General features: G+C 42.1%; 1 protein-coding gene across 4 annotated transcripts in view; it reads right to left on the reverse strand.

Annotated features, from left to right (window-relative positions):
* Positions 1-18,599, reverse strand: part of ccdc88c (coiled-coil domain containing 88C) — a 145,957-nt gene that overhangs the window by 69,418 nt on the left and 57,940 nt on the right. For all 4 annotated transcript variants that reach the window (XR_013845231.1, XM_080042662.1, XM_080042663.1 and 1 more), the window contains 9 exons: positions 14,569-14,798; positions 14,104-14,185; positions 9,723-9,881; positions 4,550-4,696; positions 3,732-3,882; positions 2,694-2,875; positions 2,430-2,567; positions 2,059-2,343; positions 1,133-1,930 (listed from right to left, as the gene is read on the reverse strand). Coding sequence is in view for 3 of the 4 variants with exons in the window: in XM_080042662.1 (XP_079898788.1) it covers positions 1,133-1,930; positions 2,059-2,343; positions 2,430-2,567; positions 2,694-2,875; positions 3,732-3,882; positions 4,550-4,696; positions 9,723-9,881; positions 14,104-14,185; positions 14,569-14,798 (2,172 nt within the window). In the remaining variant the exon portion in view is untranslated. The remainder of the gene's footprint in view (positions 1-1,132; positions 1,931-2,058; positions 2,344-2,429; positions 2,568-2,693; positions 2,876-3,731; positions 3,883-4,549; positions 4,697-9,722; positions 9,882-14,103; positions 14,186-14,568; positions 14,799-18,599) is intronic.

The raw sequence follows: 18,599 nt of genomic DNA on the forward strand, positions 1-18,599 counted from the left end.
GGGCATTAAAAGTGAAGTCATCTAAAGGCGTTTTCAGACGGGAGGAGACTGTCTGTGCACTAGACATGGACCGGTGGAGATAGGAGGCTCCGTGAGGAAACGCTGTGCGGTAACCATGGAAACAACTTTTGTTTACAACCCTGTGTCGCTGTTGTTAAATATCTACTCATATTGTTAACATTTGTTTTGTTAATAAGTGGATTAGTTATTCAGTTTGGTTTGGTTTAAATGTCTACTTTGTGGATTAGGTCTAGGTTTCACTTTAGTGTTTGGTGGAAGGAACGTGGCGAACAGCGATGCTCCAGCTGTTTCATCTCATTAGATTCATGTCGCTACAAGAGAAAGCAGCAAAAGAAACAGGCTGCTTTATGTTCATCATACAATCTTGACTTGAATACAGAAGAATGGTGAATATCACCATCTCATTGAGGAGAGAAAAGTAAAACACTGTTCAGCTGTGCCAGGCTGCCAGTGCGTGTGTGTGTGTGTGTGTGTGAGAGAGAGAGGAGCACAGACGTGACAGTTTAGCTGTGCGGCCGCTTGTCGCTCCGTCTGTAGAACTGCGGACTCTTCTCTCTCCACTCGCATGTCAATAGCTGCGTTACAGACGTAACAACAGTTTAGTGCGGCCGCTTGTCGCCACGTCTGTAGAACGGTAGTGCGTCTCTCTCCACTCGCATGTCATTGAAAATGTATTACCAGACACGTCAAAAGCCTCCCTTATGAAAAGGCCATGATGGCGAGAGTGTATTTTATTAGTAAAGGCCACTATTAATGAATTAAAAGAATAAAAAAAATTAAAAAACGGGAGGACGGGTCCCGTGGCCAATTTCCGGTACTCCCGGACTGACTCATTTCGCGGGAATCCCGAAATCCCGGGACCCGTCCGGCAACCCTAGTCCACAGGTTGCTCAGGTAAAATGGAAATTTTAACAACTAAATCCAACGCAAAAATGGTGTTTAATACAATACAAGTAAAACCACAAGAGCAGTTGAGATTGTTTTTGAGAACCTCAAAAGGTTTAACGTTTGTGCACTCCTTCATTTAGACTTGATATAAAAATCTTATCTCCATTGAACAAAGATTACCTTGACATTAAGAATAACTTCTGTAGACTATTTCTCCTCTCACCTCTCTCAGAGTAGCCAGAGTCCTCCTGTCAATGGTTGCCTGTTTCTGTAGCTCCTTGTTCTCCCTCTCCAACTCCTTGCCCTTGACTGCCATCTCCTTTAGCCTATCTACTTCCTTACTCAGAGCTGTGCCTTCTTTCTCCACTGTAGCCAATCGCCTGACACAGTCGTCCAGCTCTGTCTCTTTGCCCTCTAACAGTGTTCTGATCCTCCAGCTCTCCTTCTCCAGTGTCTTCCTGCCCTTCTCTGAATGTTCCAGGTCCAGTTGGAGCTTCCTCCTCTCTTTGTCCATCTCCTCCCTCCTCCTGCACTCCTCCTTCAGTTCAGATACTTCCCTCTTCAGCTCCTCTTCTCTGGTGTGCATCTCCCCGCTCTCCCTCTCCACCTCTTCCCTCTGCTCTGTGCTCCTGTGTACTTCCTGCTCTAAGGCGTGTTTCTCCTGGTTGAGATTGGCCAGGTGAAGCTCCAGCCTCTCCAGCTTGTTCTTCTGATGTTGTTGCTCCTGTCTTGCCTGGTCCAGTGTGCTCTGCAGCTCATGTGTCTGTCTCTGTGTGTCCTTATGCTCCTCCTGTAAGGTGGCCAGGCGAGCAGAGGAGGAGCGCAGGTTCTCCAGGGAGCAGCGTAGCTCCAGGTTTTCCTTAGCCAACAGGCTGCTCTCTGCCTCGCTCCTGCCCAGCCGCTGCACCTCCTGCTGGGCCTCCTCTGCCTCCCTCTTCAGCCTGTGGACTTCCTGCTCCAGGAAGGAGATCTGCTTCTCTAGAGCCTCCGACCGCTCACTGCATGCATGGAGAGACGCCACCTACAAGCAAAACAGCACAAATCACTAAATATAATTTAGTCTTTCAATAATTATTTTTTTAATTAAGCAAGCTTTTAATGAATACACCATGCTATTCATACTTATAAATATATCTTGATTTGAATTACTTCTCTGTTGAGAGCATCCCTGCTCCTCTCTAGCCTTGCTGCCTCTCGCTCCACCTCTTCACAGCGCTCTGCCTTCTCCCTCAGCCTCTTTGAGTCCTCATTGGCTTGTTTGAGTTGGGTTTCTAAGCTGGCCAATCGGGAGCTGGTATCAGTAATGTTCTGGTGCAGTAGCTGGTTCTCTGCTTCTACCTCACGGACCCTTGCCACGTTGTTAGACTGAGCGCGCTCCTGAAGGGACACCACCGCATCGAGAAGGTGCTGCTTTTCACTGTCCAACTCTGAGATCTGATTTGACAGGAATAGAGGAACATGGATGCATCTTGATGTCTATAACAATTGACTGACCTGAGTGTGTGTAGTGTTTTGCCAACCTGTTTGTCTTTCTCTGCACTCAGACTGTGCATTTGCCCCTCCAGGATCTGTTTTTCCTTTAAGATTTCCTCTCCCAGAGACTCCATGTCCTGATTGGTCAGTCTCTCCTGGTCCAATAAACCCTGGAGACGTTCCAACTAACAAACAAACAAACCATATTAAAGAAAAATGGAAATCCGTTCTTGTCTGTAACCATTGAGATTTCTTTTGTAGAGCCAGTCTATGTTAGAGCACCAACAAGTAGCTTTAAGACGTTGTCAAACCTTCTTGCAGAGGCTCTGGTTGTCCCGGTCCTGCTCCTGGATGTGGAGCTGCTTCTCCTGCAGGAGGTGGTTCTCCTCTTTCAGTCTCTCTATAGAGGCCTGGAGCTCCCGGTTCTCCTTCTCTTGCTTTAACACCCGGCTAGAAACACACTCATTCAGCTCATGGACCAATGACTTACGAGCTGCAGCAGAAAAAATACTTTTGTTTAGACAAAATGTGAGTAACAAAATAGAGTCCCGGACAAAAGTCTTGTCACTTATCCATTTTGTAGAAACAACAACTTATAACCTGACTTTTAATTAATCCATTGTATTGGTTTAAGAAATGGCTCATATGAAAGCTAAAACCCTCCCAAATTATGTTTAATAAACTAAAATAAATTTGCTTCACTGAAGAAATATTGATCATGAAAATTGAACAAATAATTTACTTCAAATACAAAAATATGTTGCATAGATCAAGGTGCTCCAGAACTGGCCAGCCCAGTCACCAGACATGAACATCATTGAGCATGTCTGGGATAGAATGAAAGAGGAAGCATGAAAGACCAAACCAAAGAATTCCTGCTATTCCTGATGACTTCATCAATAAATTGTCAAACCGCATGGATGCAGTCCTTCAAGCTCAAGGAAGTCATACAAGATATTAAATATGGATGTCACAGCACCACTACTTAATTCACTGATGTTATGCAACATATTGTTGTATTTGAATTAAATTATTTGTTAAATTTTCACATTACTCTCTGTAGGCGACAAAACTTTTGTCTTGCCAAAATCTGACCTTTCTGTGTTCATTAAATGATCAATATTTCTTCAGTGAAGCAAATTTATTTTAGTATATTTAACATAATTTGGGAGGGTTTTAGCTTTCATATGAGCCATTTCTAAGACCAATGGATTAATTAAAAGTCAGGTTATAAGCTGTTGTTTCTACAAAATGGATAAGTGACAAAACTTTTGTCCGGGACTGTATGTGGACAGACATAAACATAGAATAGATAACATAACATAATAGAAACAAAGTTTGTCTCGTACTCTCTGTGTTAGTGTTGTCATTGTTCTTGCTCATCTGTTCCAGCTCCCAGCCTAGATGAGCCGATTCATTCATACTCTGTTTCTGTCCAATCTCCAGCAACATGTTCTCCTCTAGCAGCTCCTCCAACCTTTCACGTTCATTCTCCCTCTCCTAAACAACGGCAACAAATGCACACAAACAACCCTAACATCAACATGCCAGAACAAACACTAACTGTTCAATCCCAATATTTCTTAACTGAGGGTGATAATAGGCAATATTATGGATTGACAAGGACAAAATGGGTAATAAAGGTTAGCATATAGGGTCGGGCAGTATGGTCCAAATCTTCTATTACAGTACAGGTCATTTTATATCAAGGTAACGTTTTGTATCTCAAAATAGTATTTTTTACTCAACCATGCCAAAGTGCTTGCGGCTAGGCATTTCATAACTCCCGACCGATTCCCTGAACCCCGTCTTTTCAAAAGTGTGAATATGGATCATGTCTTTAGATGTTCTATGTGAGTGTCTCTGGGGAACTGTGGTGACTCAGAAACGGAAACTTTTTTTCTCCTTGGTAAAAATGATATTGTTAAATCTCTAGTTCTAGACACATTTCTACCGTTGCACGGCATATAGCGTCATCCCACCTATCCCTAGCACATACAGTACAGCCTCATTAACAATTCAAACAGTGGCTTTGTTCAGAAATGTGGGGATGTGAAAAACGTAGTAACATATACAATTACTATCTTTATGCTTAATAAAATGCTTTTCAGTGCAAAATAGCAAAAACATGACATGACTTGATGTTAATAATGGCATTGTCTAATACCATATCCAGGTCGTGTATTTTAGCTCGAAGAAAGAGGTTGTCTTTCTCTAACATGTGCAGTTTCTCACAGCGCCCCCTGGAGGCAGAGAGCTGCTCCTCCAGAAGAACCTTTGTCTCCATCAGAGTCAAGTTGTCCTCACGAAGTTCCTGAATGACCACACACACACACACACACACACACACACACACACACACACACACACACACACACACACACACACACACACACACACACACACACACACACACACACACACACACACACACACACACACACACACACACACACACACACACACACACACACACACACACACACACACACGAGTGTCAGTTTGGGCCAGTTTGACAGAATGTCCGACCTGGACATTGAAGTAGCTTTGAAGTAGCTTTCATGAAATATATTATGTAAAAATATATTAAAATCAATAGTGAACATAGAAATAGAAACATAAGAACAGCATGTAGTACATGTGAAAGACAATTATGTACAGTGGCGCGGGCCGTCAGGGCCAGCAAAGCCTTCTCTGCTGGCCCAAAGACTTTCAGAAAAACAAAATTATATATTATTAATAAATTATTATATTTTTTATTAAATATATCATTTACATGTTTTCATTAATTCTATCTATTTTAAAGAGTTTGTTCGCGTAAGTCTAAATGTTTTTCCTTCGGCTGCGAAAATATATTAGAGCTCTTATCCAATCAGATTATTTCCCTGCGCTGTCTCCGGGTAAAAAAATATCTGGCCGAGGCCTTCAGATTTCCGAGAGAATCCCCTCTCTGTTGACGCTAATGGGGACGATGTTGTGATTGACATGTTCTTTAACCAATCAGATTTCGAGTTTTCCGAGCTGGGCGTATCATTTTACACTGCTAGGCCTTCTAGCTGGCCTTGTCGCAATCGCAATCGGGAGGGAAAGTAGCCTACTTAAACTACCGTTAGCTAGCTGACACTACTGTCCATGGATAGAAGGCAGTATGTTAGATCTCTTCTATTTTTGATGAGGTCTTTTAGATGAGACTTTGTCCAAACACAGTGGATTACAGAGCAGAAGCAGTGGATTTAATGGGCAACTTACTGGGGAAGTTTTTTTATTGAGAAAAGGACCTTTTAAGAACAGCTGGACATTGTGAAGCAGGGTGGAACAGCTAGCCGCTATGACCCAGCTGGATAAAGGATCTGTGCAACTTATGAAAGGTAGGCCTATAGTTGGCTCATTGCTAATTGTATTGCTGGATATGTCTGCTAGCCTACTTGCAACCGATCGCTGCCGTGTGCGGTGCTACGCTGGGTTTTCAAACCGGTGTTTACTAGGAGCGGTGACCACAGGACGCGCTACATGCGCTGCCAGTGCCGTTCTGCTATTCATTCTCCATTGTATGACCCGCTAGTAGTGCGCTGCTTCCCAGCACACTTTTCCAGCTTAAAACGTATTCAAACATGCAAATAATGTTTGTTTTTCTTAGCTGCTGCGCTGTCGAGCGCTCTAAAAATTTAAACTAAATTGATAGACAGAAGATCTGACAGGTAGTTTTCATCCTGGCGCAGGGTCTGTGATTAAGCTGGGATCTGTGTGTGTGTGTTTGACATTTGCCTTGACCGGAAGTTGCTAGTGACTTGTGGCTAGCAACTTGTTTTGAATTTGTTCTTGATTATTTGGTCATGTCATGATTTAGACTATGTGGGGTCTTTACGTGATGAAGCATCTTGTCAAGCTGTGTAGGGTGTAATATTAGTTGGCCTATGCTCTTGATGGTTTAGTCAACATGTTTAGTGTCATTAGTGTAATGTAATTGTATTACACTCGTTAAAAGTTACTGTAACTGCTGCAATCGTATGGTTAATCCAATGACAATAGCCGTGACGTCATCATGAAGTTATTTATTTATTTATTAAGCGGTTTGATTTTCGGGATGATGGCTCTGAAGGCCTAGGTGTAAAAGGCACGGCCCGCCACTGATTATGTACAAAGTATACTGAATATATAAAAAAAGCACTACAACATGCAATATACAGGTCCTTCTCATATAATTAGCATATTGTGATAAAGTTCAATATTTTCTGTAATGTACTGATAAACATTAGACTTTCATATATTTTAGATTCATTACACACAACTGAAGTAGTTCAAGCCTTTTATTGTTTTAATATTGATGATTTTGGCAAAAAAGTAAAGAAAAACCAAAAATCCCTATCTCAAAAAATTAGCATATTTCATCCGACCAATAAAAGAAAAGTGTTTTTAATTCAAAAAAGTCAACCTTCAAATAATTATGTTCAGTTATGCACCCAATACTTGGTCGGGAATCCTTTCGCAGAAATGACTGCTTCAATGCGGCGTGGCATGGAGGCAATCAGCCTGTGGCACTGCTGAGGTGTTATGGAGGCCCAGGATGCTTCGATAGCGGCCTTAAGCTGGGAACACACCGCATTGGCCGCCTGCGGCGGTTGGCCGCGTGAATGCAGGAGGTTCGCCGCTTGGTCATATTGGGCCATGTTCACCGCAGTCGCCGCCGCGGCCAACCGCAGCCTCATCGTAGGCAGCGGTTGGCCGCGTGACAGCAGGAGGCTCGCCGCTTGATCATATTGGGCCATATATTCCTGACGCCGACGCCGAGATCAGACCCGTCACACTTACGGTGCAACAACAACAATAACATGGTCCAGCTGTGCCAAAAAATACAGATGTAGGTTCACTGTGTAACCAGCGGCAGTCTTGTCACAAATATCAGTAAAACAGCCTGAACACGCACCCCGATCGCAAATACACACACATTAACAGCAATTCAGCAACATACTAAACACATTAACAACAGCAGTGTGTGCTCAGCAGCACAAATAAAGGCAGACATCAGCCTACCTGAAAGTGAAAGTGTGCCGGCTGACGGAGGACAACACCGGTGCTTCGCTGTACTAGAATTCCACACGGACACTGCCATCAACTTTGGGTTCATATTATCCTCAGGAGCAGCACACAGCTGGGTGAGTTTCACTATGCTAACCGGCGCTACCTTGGCTAAAGTACAACCAACAGCTAAACAGATGCAAAATACACATATTTGCAGAATGTATTGGAAGCCCGATGTCCTCACTCCACACGCCCACCTCGTCTTGCAGACCACCGCCACCGGGCAATCTCAACGCTGATTGGCTGTGGAGGCGCGGTGCCCGGCGGCGCTGCAGAAAAAGATGAAAATTTTCATCTTTTTCTGCGGCGCCGTGCTCGCCGCACAAGCCTTCGATTCACGCTCCTTCGATGACACAATTTCTATGCGCCGCTAATGGCCGCGCTCCCGATTCACGCGCCTCTCATGAGGCGCGGCCACGCGCCGCGCAAGCCCCCGCCGCCGGCCGCTGGACGCCGATTATTGGGTGGACGCGCGGCCACGCGCTAGTACATTGACTTTGTATGTAATCTCGCCGCGCGGCCAGTGCGGTGTGTTCCCAGCTTTAAGCTCATCCACAGTGTTGGGTCTGGTGTCTCTCAACTTCCTCTTCACAATATCCCACAGATTCTCTATGGGGTTCAGGTCAGGAGAGTTGGCAGGCCAATTGAGCACAGTAATACCATGGTCAGTAAACCATTTACCAGTGGTTTTGGCACTGTGACCAGGTGCCAGGTCTTGTTGAAAAATGAAATCTTCATCTCCATAAAGCTTTTCAGCAGATGGAAGCATGAAGTGCTCCAAAATCTCCTGATAGCTAGCTGCATTGACCCTGCCTTTGATTAAACACAGTGGACCAACACCAGCAGCTGACATGGCACCCCAGACCATCACTGACTGTGGGTACTTGACACTGGACTTCAGGCATTTTGGCATTTCCTTCTCCCCAGTCTTCCTCCAGACTCTGGCACCTTGATTTCCGAATGACATGCAAAATTTGCTTTCATCCGAAAAAAGTACTTTGGACCACTGAGCAACAGTTCAGTGCTGCTTCTCTGTAGCCCAGGTCAGGCGCTTCTGCCGCTGTTTCTGGTTCAAAAGTGGCTTGACCTGGGGAATGCGGCACCTGTAGCCCATTTCCCGCACACGCCTGTGCACGGTGGCTCTGGATGTTTCTACTCCAGACTCAGTCCACTGCTTCCGCAGGTCCCCCAAGGTCTGGAATCGGCCCTTCTCCACAATCCTCCTCAGGGTCCGGTCACCTCTTCTGGTTGTGCAGCATTTTCTGCCACACTTTTTCTTTCCCACAGACTTCCCACTGAGATGCCTTGATACAGCACTCTGGGAACAGCCTATTCGCTCAGAAATTTATTTCTGTGTCTTACCCTCTTGCTTGAGGGTGTCAATGATGGCCTTCTGGACAGCAGTCAGGTCGGCAGTCTTACCCTTGATTGCGGTTTTGAGTAATGAACCAGGCTGGGAGTTTTTAAAAGCCTCAGGAATCTTTTGATACTGATCTCAAAATCATCAGTATTAAAACAACAAAAGACCTGAAATATTTCAGTTGGTGTGCAATGAATCTAAAATATATGAAAGTTCAATTATTATCATTACATTATGGAAAATAATCAACTTTATCACAATATGCTAATTATATGAGAAGGACCTGTATATAATAAGCTTGAATTCCACCAGCTGCCTGTCCACTCCTTGACCGCTCCGCCACGACAGAGGAGCTGAGAGGTTTGACTTTAGTCAGTGTGCGAGCGTCCACTAGGTCCGCTGCACCGTGATTTATGCACTGCTTCTTTTTTTGCTGGATGCCGGAGCTCGCCGCATCAATTTAGCACAGAACACATCGAGAGAGACATGAACGCAGACGCTGACAAAACAATAAAACATCTGGTTAATTTTCAAAATAAGACACTCCGTGTTCACTGCAGGTAACAATCTCAAAAAAGAGACATATACAAGCATGTACACTGTTCTTTTACTCCTTCGGATGGGAACAATAACCTTCCGTGCGCGTTTGTTGTGTAAATACCACATACAGAATCATACTATCAAGCGCAATCGCCTGTGATTTTCCGGCGACGCTGGCCTTGCCCGCTTTGAAAACAGAGACGGTGAGTGTTGAGTGTTGACGGACATGGGCGCACGGAGCAAAAACATAGGACAACGCACACGCAGCCAGTGGGATTCCGAGGTTAGTGGCTCACATAGTGTGGCAGTTCTTATGATGGTTAAGTGAATATGTATGTGTTGTGTGAAGCAGTGTTTGTACCTCCACTCTGCTCCTATAGAAGTGAACATCATTGAGTTTCTCTTTACACCTGCTCAGCTCAGTATCCAGCCTGTCCACCCGGGCTGCCCGCTCCCTCAGGGAGTCCACCTCGTCCCGGTACACTCTTACAGAACGGGCCTCACAGGACAGAGACTGGTTCTGAAACACACACACACACACACACACACACACACACACACACACACACACACACACACACACACACACACACACACACACACACACACACACACACACACACACACACACACACACACACACACACACACACACACACACACACACACACACACACACACACACACACACACACACACACACACACACACACACACACACACACACACACCTTATACTTTATGCATCGGATATTATGGTAATTAATGACAGTAAGCTTTAATACCAGGTAACAGCAGTAAATGGTTCCAAAATATATACTGTAGACTCAAGATTTAGGACTGCATTGGGTCATCACCTCTAATGTCAATCATAATCACAATAAAGTTTAATTGAATTAATTGAATTACCCTGCAGGCTTAAAGCACATCTCTTCAGACTGCACCTTGGCTAGGAAGGTAATGTAGAAAAAAAATCTCCATGCTACATGTAGGTGTAACTATGTTACACCTACATGTAGCACTTAAGTGTGACATTTTGTAGTTTGGTTTATTTGAAGCTAATGTACTACCGAGTGTGTACCTTCATGGTTGAATGCACTTATTGGAAGTCGCTTTGGTTTAAAGCGTCAGCAAAATGATATGTTATGTTATGTAATAAAATGGATTGAAAACAACAAACAAAAAAATTATTCAAATAATTTCAGCTTTTTAGTTCATACCCCTTTGTTTTGTTTACTAATCGATAACAATATCAATAACTTGCTTTAGTAGTAAAAGGCACACGCTATATAGTGTGAATGTGATTACATAAAAACTCCATTGAACAAAAGTAGATCAAGCTGGAGATGAAGTCCAACCTGATCAAAAACTTCCTTCCAAATAGGGGACACTTCCATAAAGGTCTGTGTTGTGTAGGAAAGTTAATAACATCTCAATCACACTCACAATCCAAAGATAGTTAGTATTAAATAACTAACATGAAAATGAATAGGCCTATGTGGCGCTATTGTAGGCTAATTGTGAACGAATGTGTAGGAAACCATGCAGTATATTATTGGTCTCATGTAAAATCAGTGTCACTTATCATTAATTGTATTTAAAAACTCTTTACTTTAATAAAGCGACACGACATGGATATCTCCCACAGTGTTTCTATCATAAATTCACTCTTAGAAATTCATTCCCTCTCAACCAATCACTGTGGGCATAGACGGTATGAACATGACGTCATCCATAGCAACAGGGTCAACTCTGCCCTCTTATCTTAGCTTAGGAGTTCCTCCCACTCCTTAGTAAAAGTTGGTCTTAGCAGCTTTGTGAATAGGTTTTAAGAAATTACTCTTAACCCATTGATGCCGGCTGCTGCGCGATGCAACTGCCGGCTACTGTGTAGCGCAGCATTGATGCTTTATCTAATTTTCATGGCGCGCGCAGCATAGAATGCTGTCATTGGTTCAAATACATATGAGGTGGGTTTTGTTGATTTTTTTAAAACCACGTGACCGCCAAAATGTTGTGTGGTTTGCCGAAAATCACGAAAAATAAAATAATAATAATAATAATAATAATAATAATAATAATAATAATAATAATAATAATAATAATAATAATAATAATAATAATAATAATAATAATAATAATAATAATAATAATAATAATAATAATAATAATAAGCCGGCTGTGTCGGCGATAGTGTATTACAGAACAGTTAGTGGCGTTCGGAGCGAAGCATCTAGGTCTACTATAGGCTACTGACGAAAATCACACAGCACATTGCATCTATTTATTAACAATATTTATGAATTTAGGCTATATTTTGCTGCTCCAACTCAAATTCAGCCCAGCCAGGCGATAGTTAAGTTTCAGTTTCGTTTTCATCTCCTTGTTATACAGCTGTTTGGACCAGCTGATCGGCTCCTGACAGTGGGAGTCAGTCTGCGAGAGTAAAAACTATCGGGTGAGTCAAAGCTATCGCTTCCTCCCTCTATTCGTCTATCTTTCTCTCTCCACTGCACACTCACTCTGCGTTCCGAATCGCATACTTTCTACTATATAGTAGGGGTGTAACGGTACTCTAAAGTCACGGTTCGGTACGTACCTCGGTTTTGAAGTCACGGTACGGTACGGTTCATAGTTAAGGGAGAATGAACAGTTTTAGCTGTCAGTAACTAGCTGACAGTGTGTAACATACAAATAAAATGCATAGGCCTAACATATCTAAAAAGAATACTGCTGCAATTCTCCAATAAATAAAATACTTATTAAATACTAGTGAATGTGCAGCATAAACTAAAATTGCAGTGAAAAATAAAGCCAGTGTTAATGCTCAGTAGGCTCTGCAAGCTGGTATGTAAAAAAAGGGTATGTCTTCTTTAAGGTATTTTTGACTTTAAAAAAATAAAATATTACTGCAGCTCTCTGAAGCTCTGAAGTGCTTTTATAAATATAACAATTATCAAATAAAAGTGCAACTGCAGCATTAATTAAATGACAGCTTATGTATTTTCAGTATAAAAAAGAAAATACTGTCTGTGTTTGCACAGCTCGATTTTTCTTCACAGTAACGGTGATAGTATGACCTGGATGGTGCCTTTTCAAATGCGTATGCATGTTCGACGTGTTGGCTCCCTTTTATATGTCCATGGTTGGCTCCTACATAAGTGATCGCGGTGAAACAATAACCTGTGTGCCGACATTGTTCCACACGTTTATCACTGTTTTCATAATTCTACTGGAATCCGAAGTTATCCCTGAAGCGGGATTTGAAAAACAGGGGGACGCCTGCAAGCTGGTTCCTGTTGTCTTTCGCCATGCAGTTCGCTCTCTGTTCGATAGCACTGTATAACATTTTTATTTGCACTACTCATAGACAACTGCTAATAGTAATGCAAACGGAACACTTGAGCGGAGAGGTGTGTATCTCCTGCTCTGACCGCAGCTGGGAGGGACTGCTGCGTGAGGACTCAGCCGCCTGTCAGTGCTCTGGGAGGGGGCAGGAGCCTCGGGAGGCAGCCGCTGCTCGTTTAGAAGTAAAGAGCGATACATGCTTTAGCAACAGAGTCTCCAAAAGTCACCAATAACACCAGAAAAAGTAGCTAGATTTGTCGCTAGTCGCTTTTTGGAAAAAAAGTCGCCAGAGGGGTCTGAAAAGTTGCTAAGTTAGCAACATTGCACCCTCACGCTGTGCTCACCATGGAGATAACAGACTCTAAATCGCTGGCTGCTACTGCGCATGTGCGAGCGAGCCGGAGGCTAAATGGTCCGGGGGGAACTCCGACGACAAGTTTTAAGTTCCACACCGCAAAACAAGCCTGTACATTCGGCATATATTAACGCTATGTACGCCACAAACGGACCGCGGTCCACCTCTGTAACACCAAATACGTGCCTGTACCGTCACGGTACGGTACATATACGTGTATCGTTACACCCCTACTATATAGTATGTAGAAAAAAGATTTAGGATGTCCCGATTCTTGTGGCCAGATTTAGGATGGTTAGAAGCACCCGGATGTCCCTCTTCATCCGGCCAAGATTGTTACCGTTGAAAACAGCATCCTATTTGGGCGATTCGGAACCACAATCCGGTGCGCACATGAAGTGACGTCACATCGACGAAGCCTCCATGTGAAAACAAACGGGAATGCGCCGGATATAAAAGCAAGAGGCAAGATCAAGGCGCAATGTTATGATAAAATAAAAGAGTAAAAGTATGTCCCAATAGTATGCCTACTGCATCCTAACTAGATTATTTTTATCGTCAGATGTAGTATGTAGAATAGAAAAAAGAAAGAGTATGCGATCGGAACGCAGGGCTAGTCACTACTATCCATGTTTAAAGGAAGCAGGATTATAACCTCATTTAGCACATTATTTTTAAATATTTTATATTATTTCGTCTTTTTTTTTCATCTAATTTTGTCGATTTTTAGAATGTGTTGGTTTGTAAGCGCTAAGGGAGCATGTTTTAATAAAACCTGTGAACCTTACCTTTTGAATGTATTTTATTTCATGTTTCTATGTGCTACAGAGGCTTAGATATTAAGGTTTTGGTAGACGTTGACAATTCGTAGCATTTTCTCAAAAAAACCTCAGGAGATAAGGACACGTTTCCTAGATTGCCATAGTCATCAATGGGTTAACTAAGAACTTTTAGTGCTACTTAGGAGTACTCTTGGCGCTAAGATAAAATGTTTTGTGAATACGGCCCCTGACACTTATGGTTAGAAGAGCATCCTTACCTCTTGTTTTAGTCTCTGTAACTCCTGATCCATACGCTCCACTTCATGTTTTGAATCCATCAGCTGCTCTGTCTTCTCCTCGCTACAACATACACACATAATATTTAAAATAATGTACATAAAACTATCAATAACTTGCTTTAGTAGTAAAAGGCACACGCTATTATAGTGTGAATGTGATTACATCAAAACTCCATTGAACAAAAGTAGATCAAGCTGGAGACGAAGTCCAACCTGATCAAAATCTTCCTTCCAAATATTATTCTATTATCAGCCCCTCACCCTATTCATGTATAGACAAGCTGATAGTAACTGAATAGAATGTGTTGGTCATCACTATAAACCACACCTTTTAAATAACATGTAAATACCATCCATAGTTAAGACAAAATCATTAGAACAGCATTAAAGTGTTTATGTGCAGGTTCTATGACTCTTTTTTGACTAAGTTGTTAAAAGACTCACAGTTCTTGTCTGGATCTGCGGAGCTTCGCCTTGGTATCAGCGAGCTCCACAGACAGATGCTGCTTCTCCTCTTTAGTCAGCCCAGACACACTCAAAGCCGCTCCGTTATTCATTCCCGCACCACCAGCACTCTGCCCACGCTCTGGGCTGCTCATGCCCAGGTTACTGCTTCCTTTCTGCAGCTGCTGGCTGGACAGGTAGTCCCTCTCCTGGCTCAGACCCACAACCATCTGGATACACAAGTCTTTTTGCTGAATTCATATTTGATTCTGGTTTTTACAAATTAAGTAATGCTACAGACACACTCCTGCCAACTCTTAATATCTTTCCTTTTACCAATCTCCTGACGCAAATGTAAATATTAGTTTAGTTTAGTTTATTTATTTAGCACACATTAACAATTAATGGTGCAAGGAGGGAACGAAGCCCAAAGAGAGTTCCACCCCTATCAATAATCACAATGAATTCATATTCAGGCTAACAAATAAACTCCAGAAATTAAGGAGACAAGGTACATAAATACTCAAAATAATCAAAAATAGATGGAAAAAAATGTGATAAATACATGTCAAAGATAATGAAAAAATTAGAAAGAAAAAGAAAAAAGCAAAGGAGAAGACAGGAGGTGTTTAGAAGATTCACAAAAAGATAAGATGTTTTTTAAGCTGCTTTTTAAAGAGTGAGTGGAATGATATGGATCTTAAAAGGGGAGGTAAAGCATTCCATAAAGCCGGGCCTCTATAATATATACTAAATTGATGATGTGATGTGCGGGAAAAGGGTAAAGATAAGTTGTTATTGTTGCTCTGTCTAGTGCAGGGGTGTCCAAACTACGGCCCGCTTTTTATTGGCCCGCGGCCGATTTTAAAGATATAATGTAATATGGCCCTTTGAAAAAAAAAAAAAAATTTTTTTTTTTTTTGCATTTCTTAGTTAACCCACTAGTAGTAAAAGAGCACCAAGCCCATCCCAGAGATAATATTTTATTTTAAATTAATATTATTATGGAAAATCCATGTGTCCTTCTCCAATCTCCTTCTCTGTTGTTATTGTTGTTGTTGTGTTTGTTGTGCGCTCGTCGGCGTTGTAAATGAGGGGAACCTCAATGCCTTTCGAGTTTGTATAAATAAAGGTTTTCATTCATTCATTCATTCAATAGCTTCTAATTCATCTGGCACAGTGTCTCCATTTTTTTCATACAAAATTCTTCAGCTTTAGCCTCTTAATTTCCCTCTGAAAGTGCACCAGATTCATGCATTTCACTTTAAAAACTTAAAAAAATCTCACGGGGGGGCATACCCCCGGACCCCCCTTGGAGGGGCGGGATCTCGGCTGGCTACTATCTTCACCCAGCTGTACATTGTACGCAAAAGCAGAAAACACTGGGTGTATCAATGGCATTTAACAAGAGGAGGAATGTAAAGTGTTGCCGTGAAGAAGGATTACAATTTACCAAAACACTATGAAACTAAACATCAGAGCAGCTACATATCCTGATAAATGTGTTATTTTTGCAAAGTGGCCCGGCCCTTCGTAGATTTTTCTGTATGTGGCCCTCAGTGAAAAAAGTTTGGACACCCCTGGTCTAGTGCGATGTGAATGTATGTTAAATGAATAAGTAACCAAAGTCTGAAAGCTTATTAGTGTGTTTAGCTGGAAAATTGACCATTTAACCATTTCACCGTTGAACAAAACAAAACCCCTTGAGCCTTTTGGAATTGTATTTAGTTTAACCATTATTAATTTATTGTTATCAATACCAGCATTTTTTATATTAAATAACAGGTGTGTGTTTATCAATTACATTTTTTTTCCCCCATAAATCAATTGTGTAGTCAAAAGACTCAAATAAAACAAATTATTTGCAAACTTTTGTACGTGCAAAAGTTTGTGAACACTGAGCTGCATTGCTTAAATCGAGCAGTTAAACACAATCAGGTGGGCCAAATTGAGTGATGAAATGGACCAATGTAATGAGAGATCTTCTGGGAAGAAATTGGGCCGCACTAGATAAAACAGAACTCAAACCAGGTCAGTTTAGGCCCACCAAAGTGAACCCATATAGGTCAGACATGCCAAAAGGAAAGAAAATATCAGATGATCTTAGGAAGAGAATTGTGATGTTGCATATTTGTCACGGGACTGCTATACATTAATTTAAAAAAATCGGTTCACCATGAGGCAAATTATCTACAAATGGAGAGCTTTAAGAGTGACTGAACATCTACCTAGAAGTGGACTTCCTTCAAAAATATCCATAAGCGCCAAAAGAAAAGTGATTTTTCAGGTGAAAGCCAACCCAAACATTACATCTTGTGATTTGAAGACCTCTCCTGCAGCATCTGGGACAGATGTGCATGTAGGGATGGGAATTGATAAGAATTTAACAATTCTGATTCCGATTCTGCTTATCGATCCGATTCCTTATCGATTCTCTTATCGATTCTCATTGTGTGAGAAAATAAGTACAAATGTGTTTATTTGTATTAACCTGCTTAAATATGTGCAAAAATTATCAAGAGTACTTTAGGATTAGGAAATTGTAATTTTTCACATTAATTGGTCCGGACAAAAAAAAAAGGTTTGCCTTTTTAAGCCCAAATGCCATTATGTTCCCTAATAACTAAAAACACAGGCTGAAAACAGTCAAGGAAGAGCTTGTGCCTTTTGGAATATTAACAGTGCTCATTTGCATTCAACTTGAAACAAAATTCAACTGACATAAAAAATACAAAGAAGTCTTCTGTAAAGATAAGACCAACTATCAACTTTGGCAAATTAACCATTTGTTTGCAGAAAAAATATCATGTATGCCCTCTCAGGAAGGATACGATATATATTATTAATATAACGGCCCGTCATCAGACACATTTGGACATCGGTCGCTCCTCAAGTAAGCCAAGTCTTTTTTTTTGTATGGGCAGAGATCGTTATTTTAAGTGTGTAGTTACAAAGTGTCATGTTTAACTTTAGTGTAGGGTTCGTCTCAACCACCGTGCGTAAAGGGTGCATTAAAACAGCTGACGGGAGGAAAAAGAAAAAGGCTCTCGCCTTTTTATCTCTCTTCCTTTTTTATAAGCCCGCCCGCTGTTTATTATTAATATAACGGCCCGTCATCAGACACATGTGCCGGATGGTTTTTGCACATCGATCGCTCCATCAAGTTATCCAAGTCAGTGTTTTTTGTATGGGCAGAGATCGTTATTTTAAGTGTGTCTTTATGAAGTTTATTGTTTAACCTAAGTGTAGACTATTGTTTCCTTATCACCGCCGAGTTCCGCTGTATGTTGTTTTGGCTTCGTCTCGACCCGCCGTGCGTAAAGGCAGCACTATAACGCACCCCACACACATCCTGCGTCTACCTCTGGAGCGCGTCGCGTTACCTTACTGCTGCCTCTCTCGGACTTTTCTCGGACACACATGCAACGTCTCAGCAGCTGCTGCTGCAGCGCTGCTTCTAAAAGCCCTATCTTTCTACATAGAGTTTTCATAGATAATTCCCATTAAAAATGAAGTTCTTTCATGTCATCTATGATGCATATGATTTATATTGAGTCTGGACAGTAATCCGTGCGCCCCATTGCCATTTTTTTTCTTTTTTTTTTGCCATATTTTCGCTTGTTGGAAGTTTTATTTTAAAGGGGACACACCAGGAAATGGTGAAACTACAGCGAAAGCTGCCGGTATGAAGTCAATATGACTCTCAGCAGAGTATTTCAAAAATCACTTTACTGATTTATACGGGAGAGAGAGAGGGGGGTGTGGTCGGGGAAGAAGAAGGGGAGCGTCGCTGCAGACGTGCCTCCGACGCGCCTCAGCAGTGCGTCTGAGGTTGGATGTGTGCTCGCTCTACGTTGATTTCACAGTCTGTGACAAAAAGTCAGACGCAGACGCGAGGTAGACGCGCAGTAGAGGTAGGATGTGTGTGGGGGCCGTAACAGCTGACGGAAGGAAAAAGAAACAAACAAGCTGACGAACGTGAGTAAACACTGCGGGGCTTAAGGCAGCGGTCAAGAAAACCTTTTTGCTTT

Source organism: Ammodytes marinus (genome assembly GCF_949987685.1).
Source record: "Ammodytes marinus genome assembly, chromosome: 15".
NCBI classification, from domain to species: domain Eukaryota; kingdom Metazoa; phylum Chordata; class Actinopteri; order Uranoscopiformes; family Ammodytidae; genus Ammodytes; species Ammodytes marinus.